The sequence below is a fragment of the Pundamilia nyererei genome, unplaced genomic scaffold (genome assembly GCF_000239375.1).
Source record: "Pundamilia nyererei isolate P.nyererei 1_Seehausen unplaced genomic scaffold, PunNye1.0 scaffold00051, whole genome shotgun sequence".
Taxonomy (NCBI): domain Eukaryota; kingdom Metazoa; phylum Chordata; class Actinopteri; order Cichliformes; family Cichlidae; genus Pundamilia; species Pundamilia nyererei.
The window spans coordinates 3,477,035-3,499,159 of NW_005187452.1; the positions used below are offsets into that span (position 1 = coordinate 3,477,035).

The following is a 22,125-nucleotide window of genomic DNA, read 5'->3' on the forward strand; positions in this document are numbered from 1 at the left end:
AAATATCTGGTAAAAATAGAAGAAGAAAGTTGTCTTTTCTTAACTTTGAAAGAATTAGAGCTCTGTTTTAAACACTGGCCATTATAATTTATCTGCCACTTATTATTTAAGTGAAAGAAACTTAACTTAAACGTCTCCAAAGTTACACGGTGCTAAAATCGTGGTTAGTACGAGGAGTGTGTGTGCGTGTGCCATATGTGTTGTTGTTCTGACGCTTTGGGGTGAAACAGAAACTCGCGGCTCAGCAGGTTTATGTCACAAGCCGATACAGGAAGTCCCCCGGCAACTACTAGCCAGCTAAACCACAGCCATGATGGAACAGCTTATGGGGTAGAAAGTGTCGTCGTGCCGTAAAGAAGTGATTTCATGTTGTCTGGATAGGTAAAAACGAGTGGTAACAAGATGGAAGGAACTGTCGCAGTCGTATTTTTGTCGCTCCTTTGTTTAGCGTCGGAGGTAAGTTGGTGAATGTTGATAACTAGCTGTTGACGGGCCTGATAGCCAAACTTACCGACGAAAAAAACGGTCAGCTGTGACTGTTAACGTTTTGAATAAATGTTGAGCATGTAGTCGGCAGACAGTGTTAGTCTCTATCTCAGGGATTGTGTCTTCTTGTAATACAACCGTTCAAACTGCGGTTAATTGTTAGCTCTCGTGTTCATTTCAGTTAGCCTCAGTGCGCTACGACACGGAAAACTGTTTTACTGCTCTGCTGTTAGGGTAAGGTTGTTTTAAAGAAAGCTGAAGTGAAGATAGATATAACTGTGCTGGCCGTTTTAATCTAATTTTACCGAAACCATGGAACTTGAAGACGGTGATTTCCGCGACGTCACCAACAAGGAAGTGTTTACGTTTGGGTGAGCAGATCACAGCGCGGGTGTTCATGTGGGGACTCTATACTAAAGCTGACAAGTGGCATGAAACTTTGAGATGTCTAACTTTGAGAGTACAAAATAAAGTTTACGGATTACTGTGACAGCGATAATAAAATAAAGTGATTAATAAGTGGCTGGGCTAAAATCCAAGCCCCCCCTCTTTAAAAAAAATGTATAAAACTTTTAAAGGAAAAAAAAATCATGAGATCTATACCCCAATGTATGAGCTAAATTTATGAGAAAATAATGTAAAATATATGAGGAAAAAAGCTTTCTGATAAATGTCAAATTTATGGGAAAAAGTGGCAGATTTACAAGAAAAGCTGGCAACTTTTCCTTCATTCATGTGTCCTATATAATATTAAAATATTTGTATATCCTAACATACATGGGCTGTTGGGCTGTTGTTGTTGAGATTTGATGGTGATAGTGTTGGAATGTATTTAAATTAACCTAGTTACTTTTAATTAATTATCCTATTTCATTAATAGGATGCTGTAGCATAAACTAACCCAATAAGCATTAGCAGATTTATAGTATCATCTAGTAGGTTGTAGATCTCAACACAGATGATGTAAGCATTGATGGGTTTTGTTTTTGTTTGTTCGGAAATGGAAAAGTGATGACAAGATCCATTAGCTGGGGGAAAAAAAATTGTTCTTCTTAACTCTCCAAATGCATCTGTGTGGGCAAATGCTTGAAGTACTCTTCATAAAAAATAGATTATTGCACTTATGAATAGTTCAGAGCATAATGTGATTTTGATACCATTTTATACCATATTTTGTATTTATTTGTATTTGTCCCTTGGCTCAGTGTGAATGATTTATGACAAGGTACTCAATGAGCCTTAAGTGTGTTGAACATGGATAACATTTTACTGTCCAAGCAGGGCTGGGTTCAGATATTTTCCATATGTAGTGTATCAAAGGGGTACTATTTCTTTCTCAATAGATAAATGGCCAGGAAGCGATCTCGCATATTTCAAATGGAGATACTGAGAGGGAGTTCTGCATTGTTCACAATCACTCTTGGACCCCACTGGCACAGTCACTGAATTCTGCAGTAAGTTTTTCTATTTTACAGCTCTTTTGGTTTTGACACCTTTCCAAACACTGTCTTACTGTAAATGTTAATGGACTTTTGCAGATGGAGTACCAGTTGGTGAATATGACTTCCTCTCTGCTGTGTGACAGCTCAGGGATCAATGCATCTTCAGTAATGGGCAAGGCTCTGGTGGTGATGAGGGGCAACTGTGATTTCAGCCAGAAGGCCCTTATCGCTCAGGGACTTGGAGCGATGGCTTTGCTCATTGCCAGCAATAAAACGCTGGTAAGATGTTAGCTTGATTAAGCTGATTTGAGATCTTCCTTTAATTTTTTTTTTTTATGGTTAGTTATTATTTCCTCTTTGCTGCTTTTGGGTGATCAGAGAAGTGCGGTAGACAAAGGCGTGATTCAGGAAATGATACAGATGTGGTGTTTCTGTGGGGATTTCCATCTAAAAATGCTTTATTGCCTTGTGAAATAGTTTGGTGTCATTGTAATTCATTCATCTGTTAACTAGACAATTTGAAATTTTATTGATTAATTTTAAATTATGACATGAATCTGCTTTATGTCTTCACAAACAGATACCTCATATTAGAGTTGCTGTTACACGGCCGACACCCAAGAGCATACATGTGTTGTTCACTTAAATTTAACTGAAGTCAAATTTTATTAACATTCACTTAATCAGGAGCTCCCAGTGAGATCTAATCCCTTTCACATGCAGGACCTGCCCAAGTTTGCACCCATACAAATTTAAAATATGTAAAAAATGCAGTGTAAAAACAAGAAGAACAGCCCTGTTTCCTTTACTAAATACCTTATAATGCTTTCATATTTAACAATAGATCCATCCATCCATTCGCTTCCGCTTATCCTTTTCAGGGTCGCGAGGGGCACTGGAGCCTATCCCAGCTGTCATAGGGCGAGAGGCGGGGTATACCCTGGACAGGTCGCCAGTCTGTCGTAGGGCCAACACACAGGGACAGAGAACCATTCGCACTCACATTCACTCACACATTCCCACCTATGGGCAATTTGGATTAAACAGTTAACCTATCCCCACAAGCTGCATGTCTTTGAACTGTGGGAGGAAGCCGGAGTAGCCGGAGAGAACCCACGCAAACACGGGGAGAACATGCAAACTCCACACAGAAAGACCCCGGCCTGATGGTGGAATTGAACTCAGGACCTTCTTGCTGTGCGGCAACAGTATATTTATGTTTAGATCTTCCTGCAAATGTCCAAGGTGACTAGTAACAGAAGAAGTAAACTGTAAGCTTACCCAGTGTTGCTTTATTGAAAAATATACGCCAGTGTTGCATCCTGTGATCGGTGATCACCAATCCACCAAATCATAAAGAGTGCATTGAGTCTCAAGACCACTAATACACATCTGCCCTGTACTTCTGTCCCTGCACGAACACTTTCACAACAAAAGCAAGCGGTAAAACTGATACTTCTACCACCTCACAAAAAATTAAATTCTATGCAGTTTAATTGATCTAGAGTCAATTTATTAAAAAAAGTCTCATCTCGAAGTGTTCTTTGTTTGTTTTATTGTTGCTCTATTATACTTGAAACATTCCCAAATCACTAATAATATTTATAAAAATGTCTTCAGACAATCCCATCAGCCAACGAGTCGGAGTACGCGAAGGTCAATATTTCTCTCGCTCTCATGAGGTACAAGGATTTCCTGGAAGCTTGGCAGGTCAGAGAACTTTTTATTTTTAATAAATCCTTTAATATGTCTTGTTTGAATCTGATGACCATTTTTAACTCTTTGCATGCGTCCTCAGGTCTTCGGGAATGAGATGCAGGTGAAGCTGTATGCTCCACCTTCCACAAAGATCGATCCAAGCATTGCAGTCATCCTGCTGATTTCCATTGGCACAGTTGTTTTGGGCGGCTACTGGAGCGGGGAGTGTGAGAGGTGAGATTTTTCAGTATTATACAGCTGTGAGCTGAAAACTCGTGTCTGTAATGATGTCTCATTAAAAATAAACCAAACATAGCAGAAAACACATTGATTTATATTTTTTTTTCATATGCAGTCAAAATATCATTAACTGTGTAATGTCAATTGGTGATAATGATGTGAGCAAGTGACATTTAAATGTACTCTTGCTGAGATCATATGTATTGCATTGCTTCACATTTCATTCTGCCTGATGTTGTTTTGTTTCTTCTAATTCAAACACGGTTCAAAGAGGGGTTTTTTGTTTGTGTGTTTCAGGGAACGGTTGAATAGCGGTGCGTCTGGAGGAGGAGGAGGAGGAGGAGAAAGCAAAGCAGACAGTGGAGAGCTTTCACTGTACTCTCCTCTCAAAGTGGTTATCTTTGTTGCCTTGATGTGCGGGATGCTCGTCCTCATGTACTTCTTCTACAAAGTTCTCGGTTAGGGTTTTGTTGTTGTTGTTGTTTTGTTGTTTTTTTAAAATCAGTTCCTGGTTGTTTAACAGAGTAATTTTACCTCGAGTTTTGGTGATATGATCTATTTATTTATTTTTCTCCAGTTTACGTCATTATTGTTATCTTCTGCCTGGCATCTGCCTCTGCGCTCTATAGCTGTTTTGATGCAGTGATGGACAAAATTGGTTGCGGCACTTTAAGGTATGAGCCTCAAACTTTGGAACCACATTAAATATACACCACATCATTGTAGTTAAAACATAAAATAGATATCAGACCTTTAGAGAGAGTTTTTACTATTGACTAGTTCCTGGCGACTAATTTTGAGTGAGATATTATTTTGTTTGTATTGAAAAACCTGGGGAAATTACTGCATTAAAGTGACGAAAAGATAAAAATTAACGTACAGCAAATTGGTTGAATGTACGGTAGGTCAGTAAAATGAGGAGCTTAGCCATGTAAAAGTTAAAAATGAATTGTGAATTTCTCCAGAAGTCACAGAAGGGGGATGCTGTCGTTGAGTGAGTGGTTCACACACAAATGGTGAGGTAAAATAATGTAGGCAGAAGGGGGAAATTAAGTACTGCAAGATCCAAGGGATTCATGGATAGTAAAGGTGTGATTTTTGATGTGTTACTAACATTTAAAAAACTTTTTTTTTCTGTTTTTATATTAAAAAGACCAGTGGTTTAAAGCTTGAAAAGCTTCAAACAAACATCAGCGTTTTGGTGAATGTGTGCAAGAATTTTACTTGTTTTGTTTTTGTTTCTTTGTTTCTACCTAAATGTGGCTCTGTGTCTTTTTCCAGGTTCTCTGTCCGGAATTGGAACTTTTCAGTGAGGTCTCTCTTGTTGGCTGCTGTGTGCATTAGCATTTCTGTGGTCTGGGGAGTGTACAGAAATGAAGACAGGTACACATTCACAGTCCTGTCAGTTTCCAGACATGGTTACACCACTGTGGTGGTGAATTTCTACAACACTGTAGGTTAAAATTACCCAGAAAATTGTAACAATGTTTATGAGACAGTTTATCCTGAAATAGCTACATTTAAAGTAATGAAAACCCCAAAGTCAAAGAGGTCTTTATGTCTTGCAGATGGATCTGGATTCTGCAGGACCTCCTTGGCATTGCTTTCTGCCTCAACTTCATGAAGACAATTTCACTGTCCAATTTCAAGGTATTTTTTTCTTGTACAATGAATACTTGCACTGTAGTTGTTCTATTTATACAAATATATATTTGTTCATATTTATCAACACTTCCTGTAAGAATGTCAGGCAGTGCTCCATTCCTAAGAATTTTTGTTTTTTTCCAGTCTTTGATATTTGATTAAAAATGTTCTCACACTCACAAAGCTTCTAGCAGATTTCCTCACATGGAGTTTTGAGCCATGTAGTTGGTGATAATTTTTTCTTTCCAATGTCTCGAAGATCTGTGTGATTCTTCTGAGCCTCCTGCTTGTATATGATGTCTTCTTTGTTTTCATCACTCCTTTCTTCACTAAGGTATGTTTATCTTTATTTTAGTTTTGTATCTGTATCTTGTTGCTAAAGCAGTAATGTTGTTATTGATTTTTTTTAAAAATGAAGTTTTTGCTATTTCTCTGCATTTGCTGCTCTTATTGCCTCAAGGTCTGACACATTTGAGAATCCACTCATCAAATATTAGTTATAAACTGAATTAGTTATTATTTTTTAATATGAAGTGAACCCTGCACACAAATTGATATGTACACTTTGGATGTTTTTGTCTATTAGCAAGTTTGTGCACAAACTACAAAAATATCACCCTAATTTAATAAAAATTAATGTAGATGTGTGGCATGGAAAAGGGAATACTTTCTTATAGTTGAACCTTTATTTAACCAGGAGCGTATAAGCTGAGAAAGCCAAAAGTAAGTTTACTAATAAAACAAACAAGAAATTCCACAAAATAAGTTTATACATATAAAAAAGTCAGATGCAGAAACATCTAAAAACGTCAGAGCTAAAACATTTAAAACTTCAGAATAGAGTCGTCTCAGGCAAAGAAGTAGCCATAAGGTTTATATATAACATTGGCAGCCATAAGAACACTTAAAAATGACTTGAATTTATTTAGTTTGACTACCTCTGTGAAATTCTGTTGTGGATCTGATCTGAGGCAGAAGAAGCTGTGAATTTCAGCTGTACTGAATTGAGGCAAAGTCTAGTTGTACTAGTTAGATCACTGGATGCCATGCCTGGATATAGATAAGTGAATCTTTACGGTTCAGGAATGCTTGAGCAGAGTAGTGTGAGTGGTCCACAGGCCTGAGCATAGATTTTCACTTTTTTGTCAATGACAAGCTGATGCTCTGCAGGAGTGCTTTTCAACAGCAACAGTCTACGAAAGAGGGTGAGCGAAACAAACTAAAGTTTACTCCGGTTTATATGAGCACAAGCCATAAGGGGAGTGGGGATGTATAACAGTCGTGCTCAGGCGAGGCAACTATGTCTAGTGTGAGTACAATTTTGGTTTAGATCTAGATCGCTTAGACAACATGAGATGAGGCATTAGCTTTTGCACTCTCTGAGGGCCTTTCTAACTGAGGATATTTTGCTCTGGTGTTTTAGTATGATGTTATTTCATTTTCATTAAGTAATTTGATATGAATGCTTGGCATCTCCCCCTTTGCCACAGAATGGAGTAAGCATCATGGTGCAGGTTGCCCTGGGCCCAGATGCATCTGGAGAGAAGGTAAGCTTCCTGCATTGTTTCCCATCTTGAAGGGGAACTCCACCAAACTGTTTTTAGGGCTATTGTTAATTTGGAAAAAAACCCAATTTTTTTCTTCACAGCTGGTTTTATCCATATCCAAGTCTGACTGTACTGATGTGAATGCAAAATCTCTTTCACATTATGAGAGAATTTCTTCACCCCCCCCCCCCGACTAGAAGGTCACTTAGAATTTTATTTTTTTATATTTCCCATCCATGGAGCCAGACTTGTCTTTTAAACTGGTCTTGAGCAAAAATTCTCCAGGGTTTCTAAAGGTCTGCCAAAGTTTTTCTTTGGCCATTGGCTGATTTTTTTTTTTTCACTCGTTTTCAGGGGAATGTTTATTAGGCTAATTAACACTGACCGATGAATAATTCAAAGCTTAACAGACAGCTTAGAAAAAAGGCTGTTGGAAATAAAGTTATTAGCTAAAAACCATATCTTAGCATGGTATGCAGAGCGTCCTTAAAAAAATTAAGGAAGCTGAACAAGTAGAGAAGAAAAGAAGAAGTAACAGACTAAAAATATCTATCCTCATCAGATACAGTAACTGTCTAGAAGCAATTCTTAAGAAACAGGAGAAAATGAGACGAAGCTGAGATATGCCAAATTCACAAGTGCTGGACTGAAAATCAGTGGCAACAGGTCCCATTGGGTGTTAAATCCAAATGATCAAAATGTACAAAGGAGGTCAGGAGGGAGGGACAATAGTGAATGTCTGCAGCCATCTGTAAAAGGCGGCAGAGTTTCTGTCAGAGTTTGGGGCTGGAGCAGCTTCATATTTCAGCACGAGAATGATCCCAGCAAACACACTTCCAACACAGTAAAAGCACACCTGGATAGAAAAAACACACAGTGGAACACTATTAGTCATCGATTGGTGTCCCCAGAGCCCAGACCTCAAAATTATTGAGGTAATGTGGGATCATCTTAACAGAGAACAAAAGAAAAGGCAGCCAATACCCAAAGAAAAGCTTTTTGTCTTGTTCAAGAAGCCTAAGAGTCCTGGTTCAACCATCATGGAATCACTTCAACCATATTTTTTCATTTTCCTAGCAAAATATAAAAACATGAGGGCTAACTCAAGACTTTTCACACTACTGTATACATAAAAATCCACAGCCTAATTAAGGCAACATTTTATGTCTAATGGACAAACTAATCTGCATTGTAACTCTTCTTTTAATACTCAGATTCACTTGTATAAATTTGGGTTCAGGAAGTGGGTTTAAAAAAAAAAAAAAGAATCACTCTTTACCAGAGTCACAAACGGAGCACTATAAGATGGGCTTGGTGGAACTCCCTTAGACGTTTGTTATGGCTTCATTAACAACCCAGCTGACATGGACTGCTTGTTGTAGATGCCCTGATGGGAACAATAGACTAACTGTGCACTGGGGTTGGGCGGGTTCTGTCTTAGACACAAGGTGTGGAGATCCCCGCTGAACCCCAGCCTCCCTCTGAGAAAGTAAGGCTTGACTTGTTACCCATCCACTACTTTTCCTTTTTTTTTTGTTTTTGTTGTAATGATAGCTGAGGTGGGTAGAGAGGTACGGTGGCGGTTGATGTTTTAGTCTGTGAAAGAACTAATTTTACGTTTTGATTGGGTAAATGTGTACATATGTTAAAATGTGTACATATATACATATGTTAAAATGATAAAAGGTTTATATACGTGTATCAATATGCATGTCTGTCATGCATGTCCAGAAGGTGGTTAAGAAGAAACTAATATGATTAAAAATATCTTTTTGGCACGAGAAAGATGTGGTTTTTTTGTTTGTTTGCAGCAAGTAATGTTGTGAGCTAGTTATGTGCACACGCATGTTTTTGTTACAGGATATTAATAAAAAAGGTGCACGGTGATGGGTGCTTATAAGTTACCACATTTTCCAGCAATATTGCTTAAGAAAGATTAGAGCGGCAGTTTTACAGCTCATTAATTAATCAGGAATGCATTATTTTCATACTCCTTGAGACAAATTGTTTTGTATTCTTATTGATTTGTGTAAAAATTGCCTACACACATGGTGACTAGCTTTTTTTTTTTTTCTTTGGTTTTCATTTTTTATTTTCCTAAATTCCTGAGTGGGTTTGCTTGTTCTCGATCTTATTGTAGAAAAAATAAAAGTGGGAGGTAAGATTTAAGAAGTTCAGTTCAGGTATTACAAAAACACAATACAGACAACAATAAATGATAGCAGTCCTTTTGTTTAGAACTTCTTTCTTATGTCTACGCAGACCGGATGGATTCTGAAATATGGAAATGAAAGATTTAGCTGGAAATGTCTGTGTATCAGAAAATATGCAAAGTAATCTACAGCAGTGTAGAAAAGTGTACCTGCTATAGGTTGGATTCAAGTAAAGCTAAGGGACGGTCGTCAGATTAGGTGGAACACAAAGACACTGAACAAGATTTCTGCTGTTGGCCTTTTTGTCATTTTCAGCATCTGTAATGCTTCATTTTCTCAGCTTCCTGTGGTGATGCGTGTCCCGCGTCTCTTAGCTTGGGCTCAGAACCTGTGTATGATGCAGTTCTCCATCCTGGGTTACGGCGACATCATTGTCCCAGGTAAGGATATAGACGCTCTCACGGTTCACCTTTACACCACTGCTTATATGTGTGAGCATTTCTGTGTACAAACATTAGTTAGACATATGAAGCAATTCTTAACAATGTGTTAGATTTTGTTTTTAATACAAATAAAGGTTGTTTTTTTTGCTAGTCTATTTCTTTGATTCAAAAACACAAAGAACAAAACAGGAAAACTAATTTAAAATTGCAACTTGATAGCAAAATGTTAGGGTGCTTACTCAATAAATGCAGAGTCCGTGGTTTGAGTTTAGCTAGACTCTTCTTTAGATTTCATGTCTTCGGTTAGTCTCTTTACATCATTAACTGTAAATAGGGGGGGAAATGAATGAGTCACTAACCCATACATACAGGATTTCATACTGGATGATGTATGTGTAATGATGAGTGGCTCTCACCCTGCATTGTTGTTGGACCCACAGGTCTTTTGGTTGCCTACTGCAGCAGGTTTGATGTTTGGATCAAGAGCAAGAGGAAAGTCTACTTCGTCAGTTGCTGCATAGGTATCACACATCTGTTATCATTTTGTTGGGTCTGTCATTAATTTTCATGGATTTAAAAAAACAAACAAACACACACACACAATGTCTTGTGTAAAGTCATTGAATTTTGTGAAAAGGGGGAAAATATTCAGATCGGGGTTTGATTTTTGCCAAACCCCGATCTGTTTGAGTGAATTGCTGGTTTAAATGTACACTATTTCTTTTCTTTTCTTATTTTCTTATCATATTGCATGTGATCAGTCATTTGTATTGACTGCCAGGACTGAACTCACGTTCTTCATATTGAACTTCATGCAATGTCACACAAACGCTTATGAGCTCTTTTTAGTTTTATTACTCATAAAATGTGGTCTGATCTTCATCTATGTCAACATGACTTAACTGATAACACGAGAACATTTGTACATTTCATGTCTTTATTACACAAACTGAGAAATCATTCACAGTGCAGGCTGGAAAAGGCAAGTGAACTCTCGACTTACATGACTTGTAGAACCTCTTTCAGTCACAACGGTCTCCATTAGAAATTCTCAGAATTGCAAAATGTTGGTTTTTTTTTTCCTGGATTTTTAATGCTGTGTTGTACCAATGCAAACACACTACCTCATTCACTTGGTCTCTGTTGTCTCTTTGTTATACATACATATAAGCGCACAAAGAAAAAATAATATTGCATAGCAGTAATCTATAATATTTAATAGCATGATAATGGGACTGTGTGAATGCATATTTCCAACATTTAAGTGGTAATGTTTTTTCAATAATGTTTACAAAAAGCCCAGACTCACCCAATACCGCTGCATCTTACTGACCTTGTTCTCAACAGAGTCAGTGACAACCTTGCTCAAATCCAAAGTCCTGTTGGTATACTCATCATGTTCTTCTCTCTACTTCCTCTTTAAAATTGGCATACCAAACATAATTTATTGTGTCGCTGCACTGACGAAGTATTTTATAAGAACACTTGCAAACAGACCGTGATGTTCCTTTCACCGTGTTGTGCAGCTTGGATGACATTTACGTGTTGGTGTGCAATGCCTTGTACCTCCAAACAAGATTTATTTATTTTTTTAGCTTAAAATGGTTCAATAGTTGGCCACAGAGCATTGTCTAAAAGTGGACTTTTGCAATCTTCATCCCACAGTCTGAAGATATGATTTTAGGCGAATGATGATCCTAAATTGGTCGTGGTGTGAATTTGAGCATGAGCCCCACAGCAAACTGACTATCTGTCGGGTCTCCAGCCCTCCAGCCCCTGAACTGGATAAGTGGAATAGAAGGCCTTTAGAAATACTTTACAGGCTTTTCCAGCTCATTACATCTCTGTAATTTATCTTTTGAACATTGTTGACATTGAAGTATAATTCAAACCGAGTAATCTCTCAAGGATAACTTTATTTAAAAAAAAAAAAAAAAATTTACAACCCTTACTTCAAATGTCATCTTCTTAATTGGAGCACATGAGTCAAAGACAAGTCGTTAGCACAACTTTTTCCAGCTTGAACTGTTGATAACTACCTAGTTTTACTATTGAATACATGAATATAGCTTTTATGCATCATTTTGTTTGTTACCATTTTTATGACCTGCAAGTTAAATTCTCTGTACTTTCAAAGGGTTCACTTGTATTTAGCTGCAGTTTTACTTTTTAGTCTTTGAGGTTTATTAGCTGATGTAGTAATAAAGTTTTATTTACAAGTGCACTGAATTAGCTTTTTACTGAGTCTCTTTTTACACTTGTCAACTGAAATGCTGCCATATAAAGCCAGGTGTAAGCTTTAAGTTTACCATATCTCTTTCCTTCTTCATATTTCTTTTTAGCCTATTTCCTGGGAATGATACTGACATTCATCGTGATGTTGCTGTCAGGAATGGGACAGCCTGCTCTGCTCTACTTAGTGCCCTTCACTGTGATAACTTCTGCTGTGGTGGCAGGCTGCAGGGGGGAGATGAAGCAGTTCTGGGCTGGAACCACATACCAGGTGAGAGGAGGAGAGGGAGAATTGTATTGGTGTTTTTCTATTATTCCAAAAAACGTCATTCCTCTTGTAGCTGTCATATTTGACTGTCAATACCGGTTCATTAAAAAAAAATCTGTCAACAGTTTGCTCTTTTTAAATCCAGAGGACGGAATAAGAAGTGTAGTCACAGACTACGTGATTATTAATAATTTACCTTACTAATATGGAAATCCTGACATGCTTTAGTTGTAGGCTGTCTTTGTTTACCATAATGACATGACAATCCGTTAAAAAAGGAGGAAAAGGGAAAGATCACTTGTTAGTTTTCCTATGTGTTCCTGTGTTAGCTGGAGTTCTTGGAAGAAAACTTGACTGTTTGCTTGCTGGATTCTTGCAGAGCGAGTTTTTCTTGACTGGTAGCTGTTTTAAAACAAACAGAAAAATCTTGTTTGCTGTCAGCTGGAGTTCCATAGCATGCATCATTTCTAATTTGCCTGTCAGCGGTTCATATACAAGTCAGCTGTGGAAAAAAACTTGTCTCACCTGACACTGCAGGCTGTTCAAAAAAAGTGCTTATATTATATTGAATTGCATGCTGGCCTCAAAGAATGCTGTTTATTCCAGGCTATTTTCTCTGTTGTCTAACTGTTTCCTGACCTTAAAAATATGTGACCCCCGTTGTGACTGAGAATGGTTTTAACGGCTGCTGGCTTAAATGATGGTAAATGTTAAAACAATGATGATTATCTTTGCATGGATTTCTGTAAACTCTGACCTAATATACAATCCAAAAAACATGCATATTAGGTTAAATCTAAGTTGGGCATATTTGTAGATATGAGTGTAAATGTTTGTCTGTCCTTATGTTTTAGCCCTGTGATAGAACTCTCCAAGCTGTTCCCAGTCCCTCACCATGAACAGGCTCCAACCATTTGGTGACCCTGAATTGGAAAAGCAACTAGAAAATGGACATGATGTCTATAAATTCTGTTTTCCAGACATGACACGTGGAAATTTGCGGAATACTGTAGCAGTGTTATTCAGCTACCTCTCCTGTTAATCTCAGTGATATTAGACTAGATAAACCACATGTCCAGCAGTTCTGATCCAACTTTAAGGTTCATTCTGACTAAAATCTGTAACAGCTGGAGATGGTGTACCAAGCAAAAAGTATTTACAATATACTGAGAAATACATAATAAACAGAGAATTAAAAAGAATGACAGTAGAATCAAAATTAATGAAATGTTGGAGAGCAAGAATAAATTAAGCCTGCTTTTGAAGGAACAAAAGAAATACAACAGTTAAACTGGAAAGGATAATGAAACCAAGTATGTTTTTAGTTGAGATTTGAGTACTTAATGAGGTTGACTCCTTAGTCTTAAATGGATCGTTTTTACAGTGAAAACCAGTCTCCTTCTTTGAACTATTAAAAGCTGTTGATCAACTGACCCAAGCATATGGCATGGCGCATAAAATGATAAGAAATCTGATAGATAAGCCGATTGTAGCTTATCTAAGCTGATTGTTGCTTATAAGATGATTGTTGCTTGTGATAGACGGGACCATGCAATCCCTAAATATAGAAGCAACTCAGCAGGGTTCAAGGATGTTAGGAACTGGTTTTATCGTTTCTTTAATGTTTGAGCTTGTTAAATCAAAAGAATAAAACCAAGCATCTAAACGATACCTTTAGTTCTGAGATTGCCTTTATGATACAAAGACAGCCATCAGTCAAAACTATAACTTGAAATTTATTTCTCACACGAGAGAGGCTTATTATGTTTGAAAGGTTTAGGGAAATCCATGCAGCCAATATGAAAATATCTGTGGTTCTCACATTTGCCATCCAGACATTCAAAGTCATCACAAAACATTAAACTTGTAACACTCTGGCAAGGCTGGGTGAATGTGTGGGCGTGTGTGTGTACGTATGTCCATGAGAGTGAGACACGCACAAACTGTAAAAGAGAGACAATTCTGACCTGGCTTCATTTTCACCAGGTCTTGGACTCATCCAGGGAACCTTTGCTGCCAGGTGTGCTTCCCTCCAAACCCCAGACCTCTCCCCCGCAACGCTCCTGTCATTAATGTCACTTACTGCAGTGCCTTATTGTCTCTTATCAGCTTCTTTATCACCCTTTGTTTTGACATTTTAACTCCTGATTTCCAGGGTCAGTTTGATATTTAAAGACAAACTACATATTAACTCTTTTAAAATTCAAATACATTTTAGGACAGAAGTTTGAGTGTGAAATAATACATCATTTTAGCCATTAGGTGTCTCCAGTTGACTGAAAATAATCTTTGATGTATCTAAAATGACTCGCAGTGATATGATAAAGTGGACTTGTCTAAAAGCTTTGGCCCTGGAATGACATTAAAAAAAAAGAAGGAAATAAGTTAAAGTTTTTTGTTTGTTTGTTTTTGTCCTTTTTTGTTTCCTTTTCCACTCTCTGCTCATTCCAGCTTTTTTTCATTGGACAAGATTTAATAACTGCCCCATCCTTCATGCAGTTCCCAATGTGTTCATGTTGCCCTTTGCATGATTTTGCTTGCAGTTGACATGGGAGAGCTGTGGCATGAATTTTTGAATGCATTATCTCTGTTGTTTGTTATTAGTAGAACAAATCATATATGCAGCTTGCATTATAAATTCAAATGCTGCCTATGAGTCTGCCTTTCTTACTAAACTAAAAGATTAAAGCAAACATTAACATGTCTTTCCTTTTCTTTAGAGAAAAGAACTGACCGATCCGTAGACGGCGAAAGATGCTGACTTACAGTGTTGAATATGGACTCTCTTCTTTGTCTTTTTTAAAATCTCAATTTAATTTTACATTTGCAAAGCAAGGGAACACATGTTATTGATCAAATGATCCTTCAAGCAGTACATTTTGATTGATGTGAAAGGTAAATGAATGCTGTGTAGACGCAACTGAGATATTAAAGTGATTAAAAACACATGCTTAGCGCCTGAAAGTTCTGTCAGGTTCACTTTGAGAAAAACATAATGACAACTTTGCCTTGGTGATGATTGAGAATAAGAACGCACTTTATAATATTCAGCTTGGCAGTTGTTACATCATTGGGAATGGGTTTGGGCTTTAAATTACTTGTAGCTATTTTGATAACTAGGGTTTGTGTGTAACCTGTTTGTAAGATGTGATTTCTTTCGTTGCCTTATATTAAATAAAAAAACAAATTGTATTTCATGTTCTTGTCTGTAGCTTTCTGATTTTTAATTTGTGACTTTTAAGTGAACAAAGTCTTCCTATAGGTGAAGTGCACAACAACCCCAGTTCTGTGTGTGCGTTTGTGTGTGTTAAATTCTTTAACAAGAATTTTAGCATATTCTTGTTAAAATGTAAGTTGCTTTTGTGGGGAAAAAATAAGCCAGTATATATTTCACAGGTTTTTCCCACCTTTAATATGACCTATAACCTGTACATTTCACACAGTGCTTGGGTTGTTTTTCTGAAAGGTAAAATTGCTCTTCCACGTCAGATTTTTAGCAAACAAGCATTTGCATTGCAATCTGCCTTTGTAAATGGACTGATTCTTATATAGCGCTTTTCTACTCTCCTGGAGTACTCAAAGCAAGTACAACATTCCACATTCACCCAGTCACACATGCACTTTCTTCTAGACTTCTGCATGCTTCCTAACTACATTCATACACATTCACACTCCGATGTTGCATCGGAGAGCAACTTGGGGTTAGTATCTTGCCCAAGTATACTTGACATACAGACTGGAGGAGCCAGGGATTGAACCACTAACCTTCCGATTAGTAGGTTAGTGGTTTGTCACAGTCATTAGTGCCCTCACTGACACACAAAATAAAACAACGACTACATAACAGACTAACTCCACACTAAACCTCACAAATCTCTCACATCTTAAAACTCGCTATCGATATCTCTCTGTCTCTCTCTTTCACTTGCTCGTTCTGTCTCTCTGCCATCACTCCTAAAACCTTCCCCTATTCCTAAACAACCAAATCCCACGCGTTGACTTTTTTAAAAAGAATTGGTCGACATGCTACATTTTTCCACCAGTAGGGAAGAGGTGGCTATTTTTTTTCTTTAGTGTTTTTGTGCTGTCCTTAGAAAATGCTTAAAAAAAAAACACACACACACACACAAAATGAGATAATAGTATTTAGAAAAAATGCTTATATATATTTTTTAATCTTAACTCTGGATTTAGTGGTCTGTCATTAAAATTTAAAAACCGGTGTATACTTTGAAGTCTGAACTTTCAACACAGGCTGAAATAGAGACTCAGCGTGGCTGCAGCTTATTGGAGCTTAAAGTCATCTTAAATCAGTTATGTGATTTGGAGGTGCTGTGTGTCCGTGGACCCCAAAAGGTTAATAACACTCACCTTTATTCCATTTCCAGAGTGCACCAACCACCTGTGTGAAATAGGGCTGGGTATTGTCACTGATGTCTACGATCGATTTGATTCCAATTCACAAGGTCCTGATTCGATTCGATCCACGATTTTGATTCAATTTGAATTGGGGAAATTTTGTCTCAGACAGTCAGAAATATTATAATTCTGATCATTTATCAGTACTGACACTTGTGAGACTTCATCAGAGGTGTAAGCATCACAGCAGATGCCAAAGTACCATGTCAAAGTGCCTGAGGATAAAACAGAAAAACATTAACGAGATTTTTCTGGCCTGGCTTTTTATAGCAGATATCCTTAAAAATATTCTGTAGTAGAACAAAAAAAGAAAACCATGCATCAACATATGAACATTACCTGATGCTGCTGAAGTGAAGCAGAGCAAAGTAACAGAGGTTTCATTAGAGACACAGCTAAGTGTTTTGCAATGTGCCATCATTTTAAAAAGTTGACATTTCTTCTATATTGAACAGCAGAAATGGCGCTTTCTTGTCGGAGGTTATTAAAAAAAACACACAAAAAAACACTGGCCGACAGCGCTGTACACAATGGTAGACAGGTGGGTAATAAGAAAGCAAATAATGCAGAAAATTTTGATTTTTAGATGAGAAACTGTTCTTAAAGTACACTTAGAGCTGTGCAGGAAGTGTGATTTTATTGTGGTGGAAGCAAAACAGCAAAAGTAAGAGGAAATTATCAATATATTCAGTTTTAGAATTTATAATCACTTTTAACTGTAACTACGCTCAAAGTGCTTATGCTATCTTATTTTAATAAACAACACTGTCATATGCAAAACTAGAGTAGCACTTGTGGTGGCAAGAGATGATTTTAGGATGGTACATGCCACCCCATGCCACCCCATGCCACCCTTCTAGATCCACCCCTGCCCTGGACCCGGTTCTTCCTAGTGATGGTAAATTTGATTCTCTTTACTGAATCGAGTTTTAATGAGTCACTCACCAAAGTGAATCGGGTTTTTTTTGCGTCATTTGATTCACTGAGTCAGTTGACCAGAGAGTGCAAAAAATGTACATTTTCATGTATATCCTACTGCTAAGATGAGTGATTCTAAAAGAAAACAACTATTTTATAGAGCAAAAAACAGCAAAAACATTTCTAAAATTAAGCAATTTCCTATCAAAATTGCTTAATAAACATTTATTTTGTTTATTTTTATTTTATTAGTATTTTCCTTAAATGTGTCAAATATATATTTTATCATCTAAATGTCCATTGAGCTGTGAGCCAGGGGGCGGTAATGCTCCTTAACATTGGTTGCCAACCAAGAATGATTCAGCACAGGAGGGAGGGGGTGAGCGAGTCCTGAGCGATTCACTTACGCTTACGATTCAGCACAGGAGGGAGGGGGTGAGTGAGTCCTGAGTGATTCGCTTATGCTGGTCTTACACTGTGCGATTTTTGGCCCATTTTGAGCCGATTTTTGAGTCGTGCGACCGTTTTGGCGATCGGCCCGATTTTGGCCTTCATCGTGCGTCGTGCATCGTGTAGTATACGTGGGTTAACGAGACGCGATTAACACCTCACGACCAGCTCCCGATCATCAATCGCTTGGTCGGGAAATCCTCGCGACTGTCGTGAGGGTGTCACCGCAGTTTGTCACACTGCGCACGCGCAAACACAAATGTCAGCGAAAAAGACGGCGCAGCACGGCAGTGCAGCATGTGATCTGGACACACAAGCGACGGAGGCACAGCTTGTAGAACTTTGGAAAGCTCATCCAAGCCTTTTCGATGTGGCCTCACAAAATTATCACGACCACAACAACCGTGAAAATAGTTGGATCTACATTGCTGCTCAATCACAGCTGCCTGATCAATGTTTTTCATTAGCAATTTAGCAAAGTTGATGGTGGTGGTGTGTCTGTGTGAGTGAAAGACAGAGAGGGAGAGCGAGCGACAGAATTTCTGTTATAACCTTAATTTTATGGACGCACAGTGTGAGCATTCAGGTCGCATCAGAGCATCGGGTCGTATAGTGTGAGACCCTGCATTGTGACCTATGAACTAGAAGTTCATAGGTCCCCTGCGAGTCAATCGTACAGTTTGAGCAGGAGCTGAATCGCACGACTGAAAAAATCGCACAGTGTCTGCCCAGCATTACGCTTACGATTCAGCACAGGAGGGAGGGGGTGAGCGAGTCCTGAGTGATTCGCTTACGCTTACGATTCAGCACAGGAGGGAGGGGGTTAGTGAGTCCTGAGTGATTCGCTTACGCTTATGATTCAGCACAGGAAGGGAGGGGGTGAGTAGCTCAAATGTGCTGTTAGCATGTTAGCAGAGCGATGCTACTGTGAACCAAGGAGCTATTGTCTTGATGTGAGCTTCTACTCAGGGTTTTTTCTTCCAGTTCAGAGCAGAATTTTTTTTGTTAAGATACTGGTTGTTGTGTTTTTCTCCACAATTTTATTTATAAGCTAGATATATTGCTGCTAACAGCAACAGGGATGAGTCAGTTGGGCTTGTGAATCATGATTCATGAGTCAGTAAAGTGATTCTCGAGTATTGAACGATTCGTTCATGATTCGCGCATCACTAGTTCTTCCTGTGGAAAGGGAGTTCTTCCGCCCCAACATTACCAAGAGCTTGCTTAAGTGGGATTGCTGGATGATGGGGTTGTAGGGTCTTTATCTTAAAACGCCTCGCGACAGTTGTTGATACAGGTTTGCACTATATGAATAAAACTGAATTTAATCGCTTTAGCGTAAGTCGTCACCTCGTGGCGGCTTCGTAAAAACAGAGGAAATAAAACAAAGCGCACATGTGGCTGCTGGCTCCGCCTCCGCCACGTGACAATGAGCTGGCTGAGTCAGCCGGCTCGTCATGCAGCGTCAGTCTGGAGTCGCACAATTATGAAAAGGCAACCTTCCGTTGGAGCTGCAACCGAAGCGGATCTCTCCAACGTCTACCGGGCTTTCCTTCCAAGGCTAACTGAGAGTACCGCTGATAGATGGATAAAAGCCACGACAGAGCTCTTCCTGAGTCTCAACGGTGAAGAGAATGGTATGTGAAGCTCTCCGGGTGGTCAGCTGCCACCCCTGGGTTTTATGTTCTGGTTAAATTGGCGCGGAGGATCATCGTGACTGATCGAGGTTTGAGTGGCAGGTTCTCCCCAATGCATGCTGTCTCCTGCCTGGTCAGGTATCCAGCTGGGGTCGCGGTGACGCTTTGCCGTTTTTCCCCCTTTAATCGCTGCATGGCTGTTGAGTTGACACATTGTAACGTGAAGGTAGTGTGCGAAGAGTGCACAGTGACACATCGTCTAGCAAAGAAAACTCCAAATCACACACGGGCGTAACGTTAGGAGGCTAAATAGCTAGCGAGCTAGCGCTATACTAAGCTAACAAGCTAGTGGAGCAGCAGTAGCAGTGGTAGCTGGCCGATATGAGCAACGCTGTCTTTGAGCTTTTCTTCACCTCACGATCATTTAGACCTGATAATATCAGCTAGCACTTGTTTAAGACGTTTCCTTTAGCTGTCTCAGATGTCAGACAAGACACGCTGTCATTACCACCAACAAGTCAATGCAACCCTGAGTGGCTGCCAAGTCTGCGCAGACGTGCCAGCGTCAGGAAAAGTAAAGTGGTGTTGAAATGCTCATTTTATTAGCTCAGGTTTTGGTGAAACGCCTGTATTTCTGCTCATGTTGGGCTGGACCTGAACGTTTCAGGCCTGTTGCAGTCATTGTTGTGGTTTTATTCCTGGAGAGAGTCAGAGAGACAGGGAGGAAAAATAACATGGAATTGGTTTAAACAACTGGGTTCGAGCCGAGCGCGTGCGCGACGACTATTTAAAAAGTCGTCATCAATGGAGTGTCGATTCTAGGATTCACCATGGCAACCGTAGAGGAGAATGATGTCCTTGGTAACGTCCGCTGGACTTATATCTGTTTGCGTATTTCTCTGAATATACTCGTAATGTTTTTCGTGCGTTTAAAACCTACAAGGGCCCTCCAGAAAGTATTAGGGTCACATAAAAAATATTTTATTGTCATTTCACCTGTACAGGGAAATTGTATGTTATCTTAATTCAGACATCAAAGAAAAAAAGACTTAAATAATCTACAACAATATACAAGATATTTTACTTTTATATTCTATGAGCATTGATTGCCAGATTGATTCTCTTAAAAAATGTGTTTATTGTTTTTATGTCCTGGATCATCTGCTAGCCTACGCTCAAACAGAAAGTGTCCAGTGTTGGGATTCATCTTTTATGATGATCCTGTTGGTTTTTTTGAGGTAATGGGAACTGTAACGATCTCCTAAGGAGGGCGTCTGATGATCTGCTTAAACCCTTTCGTCTTTGCAACTGAAGCTGTCAGAGTAGACACACACACACACACACACACACACACACACAGTATGTTAATATGCCCTCTTAGGAGCAGACGTAGAAGGACATAAGCAGTTTTTGGGTAAGGTGACTCTTTCTGGTGATCATCACGGAGTAAAGTATGTGTTGGTTGTTTTTCAGCTTTGCAGTTTTTCAGTTTTTACTCTCAGATTTTCTGCTTTATTTTCAAAATGCAAATGAAATATTTTTGGCCTTCCACCAAAGAAAAATCACCAGGACTGTGATTAAAATATATTTAACCAGCATTTTCTTAAGGTCCAGTTTAATTTACTGAACTTAAAACATCTTTATTGTTAAAATGCTAATGATAAAAGGAAAACATTGTCTTCTGTTTGCCAGAAAAACGCTATAAAATTGTCGGTCCTACACACCCTAAAATACCGTTAACATGTTAATTACAATTCTGTATTTTTTATATTACGTATTTAAAGATTGGACTGCAGTATTAATAATAAGCCTGTTAAATTATACTGTCACACCGTCAGCAGCATTGAAAGTTTTCATTCCTGGTTTTGGTCTTGCTTTTACCTTTATTACATTTTTTTTAAGTTCCTCATATTTGTATCCAATCATAGTTTCTTTGTTTTGTAAGGAGAAAAATAATCTACACCAGGGATGGGCAATTATATTTTCCAACGGGCCACATCAGAAACTGGAACTGTTGTACTGTGTAAGTTTACAAAGAGATAATATTGTTAACCTGAAGTCAATTCTGCTCAGTATTATTGGTCCGACCCTCCAGAACAGTCCCGAATTCTCTTGTGGTTTCTTGGGAAAATGAATTGCCCATCCATGTTTGTGATTTTCATCTTATTGCGCATTGACGTATTAAAATAATACACCTTTGTATGACTACCTAACATGATACAGATGTTTATCATTAGTGATCTCAGATATCGAAAATTCTGTTTTGGAAATGTTAAACTTTCTTCTGTTTCAGGCCCCTGGTATATTGACAGAATCTCCACCTGTCTATATACACAAGAGCTGCCTTAATGGTCTTGCCATCCCCTCAGAGAACTCGTTGACAGTCTTACTATTTAAATTATATGTATTTGACTAGGAATAAAACCCCACCCAGAGGTCCTAATCATGGAGTAATCAATTGTCAATAAATTATTCTCAGCCAGTATTAGTACAGTTGCGTTAAAATAGCAACCTGGCTGATATTCATATACTTTTCTTTTGTTCCTGT

General features: G+C 38.5%; 2 protein-coding genes across 4 annotated transcripts in view; both read left to right on the forward strand.

The window, feature by feature from the left end:
• The first annotated feature begins 194 nt into the window (after window positions 1-194).
• Window positions 195-15,350, forward strand: sppl2a (signal peptide peptidase like 2A). Of its 3 annotated transcripts, XM_005733393.1 has the most exons (17): window positions 196-456; window positions 1,830-1,940; window positions 2,025-2,207; window positions 3,549-3,638; window positions 3,727-3,860; window positions 4,164-4,324; window positions 4,444-4,540; window positions 5,148-5,249; window positions 5,435-5,516; window positions 5,770-5,844; window positions 7,001-7,057; window positions 8,499-8,546; window positions 9,551-9,650; window positions 10,094-10,174; window positions 11,996-12,156; window positions 14,140-14,173; window positions 14,874-15,350. In XM_005733393.1, exons 1-17 carry the CDS (start codon window positions 403-405, stop codon window positions 14,912-14,914), a joined length of 1,611 nt encoding a protein of 536 aa, XP_005733450.1. In that variant the 5' UTR covers window positions 196-402; the 3' UTR covers window positions 14,915-15,350. The 3 variants fall into 3 exon arrangements, with proteins under 3 accessions (XP_005733451.1, XP_005733450.1, XP_005733452.1); XM_005733394.1 differs by lacking the exon at window positions 8,499-8,546 and having other exon boundaries at window positions 195-456; XM_005733395.1 differs by lacking the exon at window positions 14,140-14,173.
• A 4,006-nt stretch (window positions 15,351-19,356) lies between these two features.
• Window positions 19,357-22,125, forward strand: part of LOC102199179 (transient receptor potential cation channel subfamily M member 7-like) — a gene marked incomplete at its 3' end in the record, with an annotated part of 28,569 nt that continues 25,800 nt past the window's right edge. Inside the window, exon 1 of the mRNA XM_005733410.1 lies at window positions 19,357-19,577. Within this exon, the coding sequence (XP_005733467.1) occupies window positions 19,575-19,577 (3 nt within the window). The remainder of the gene's footprint in view (window positions 19,578-22,125) is intronic.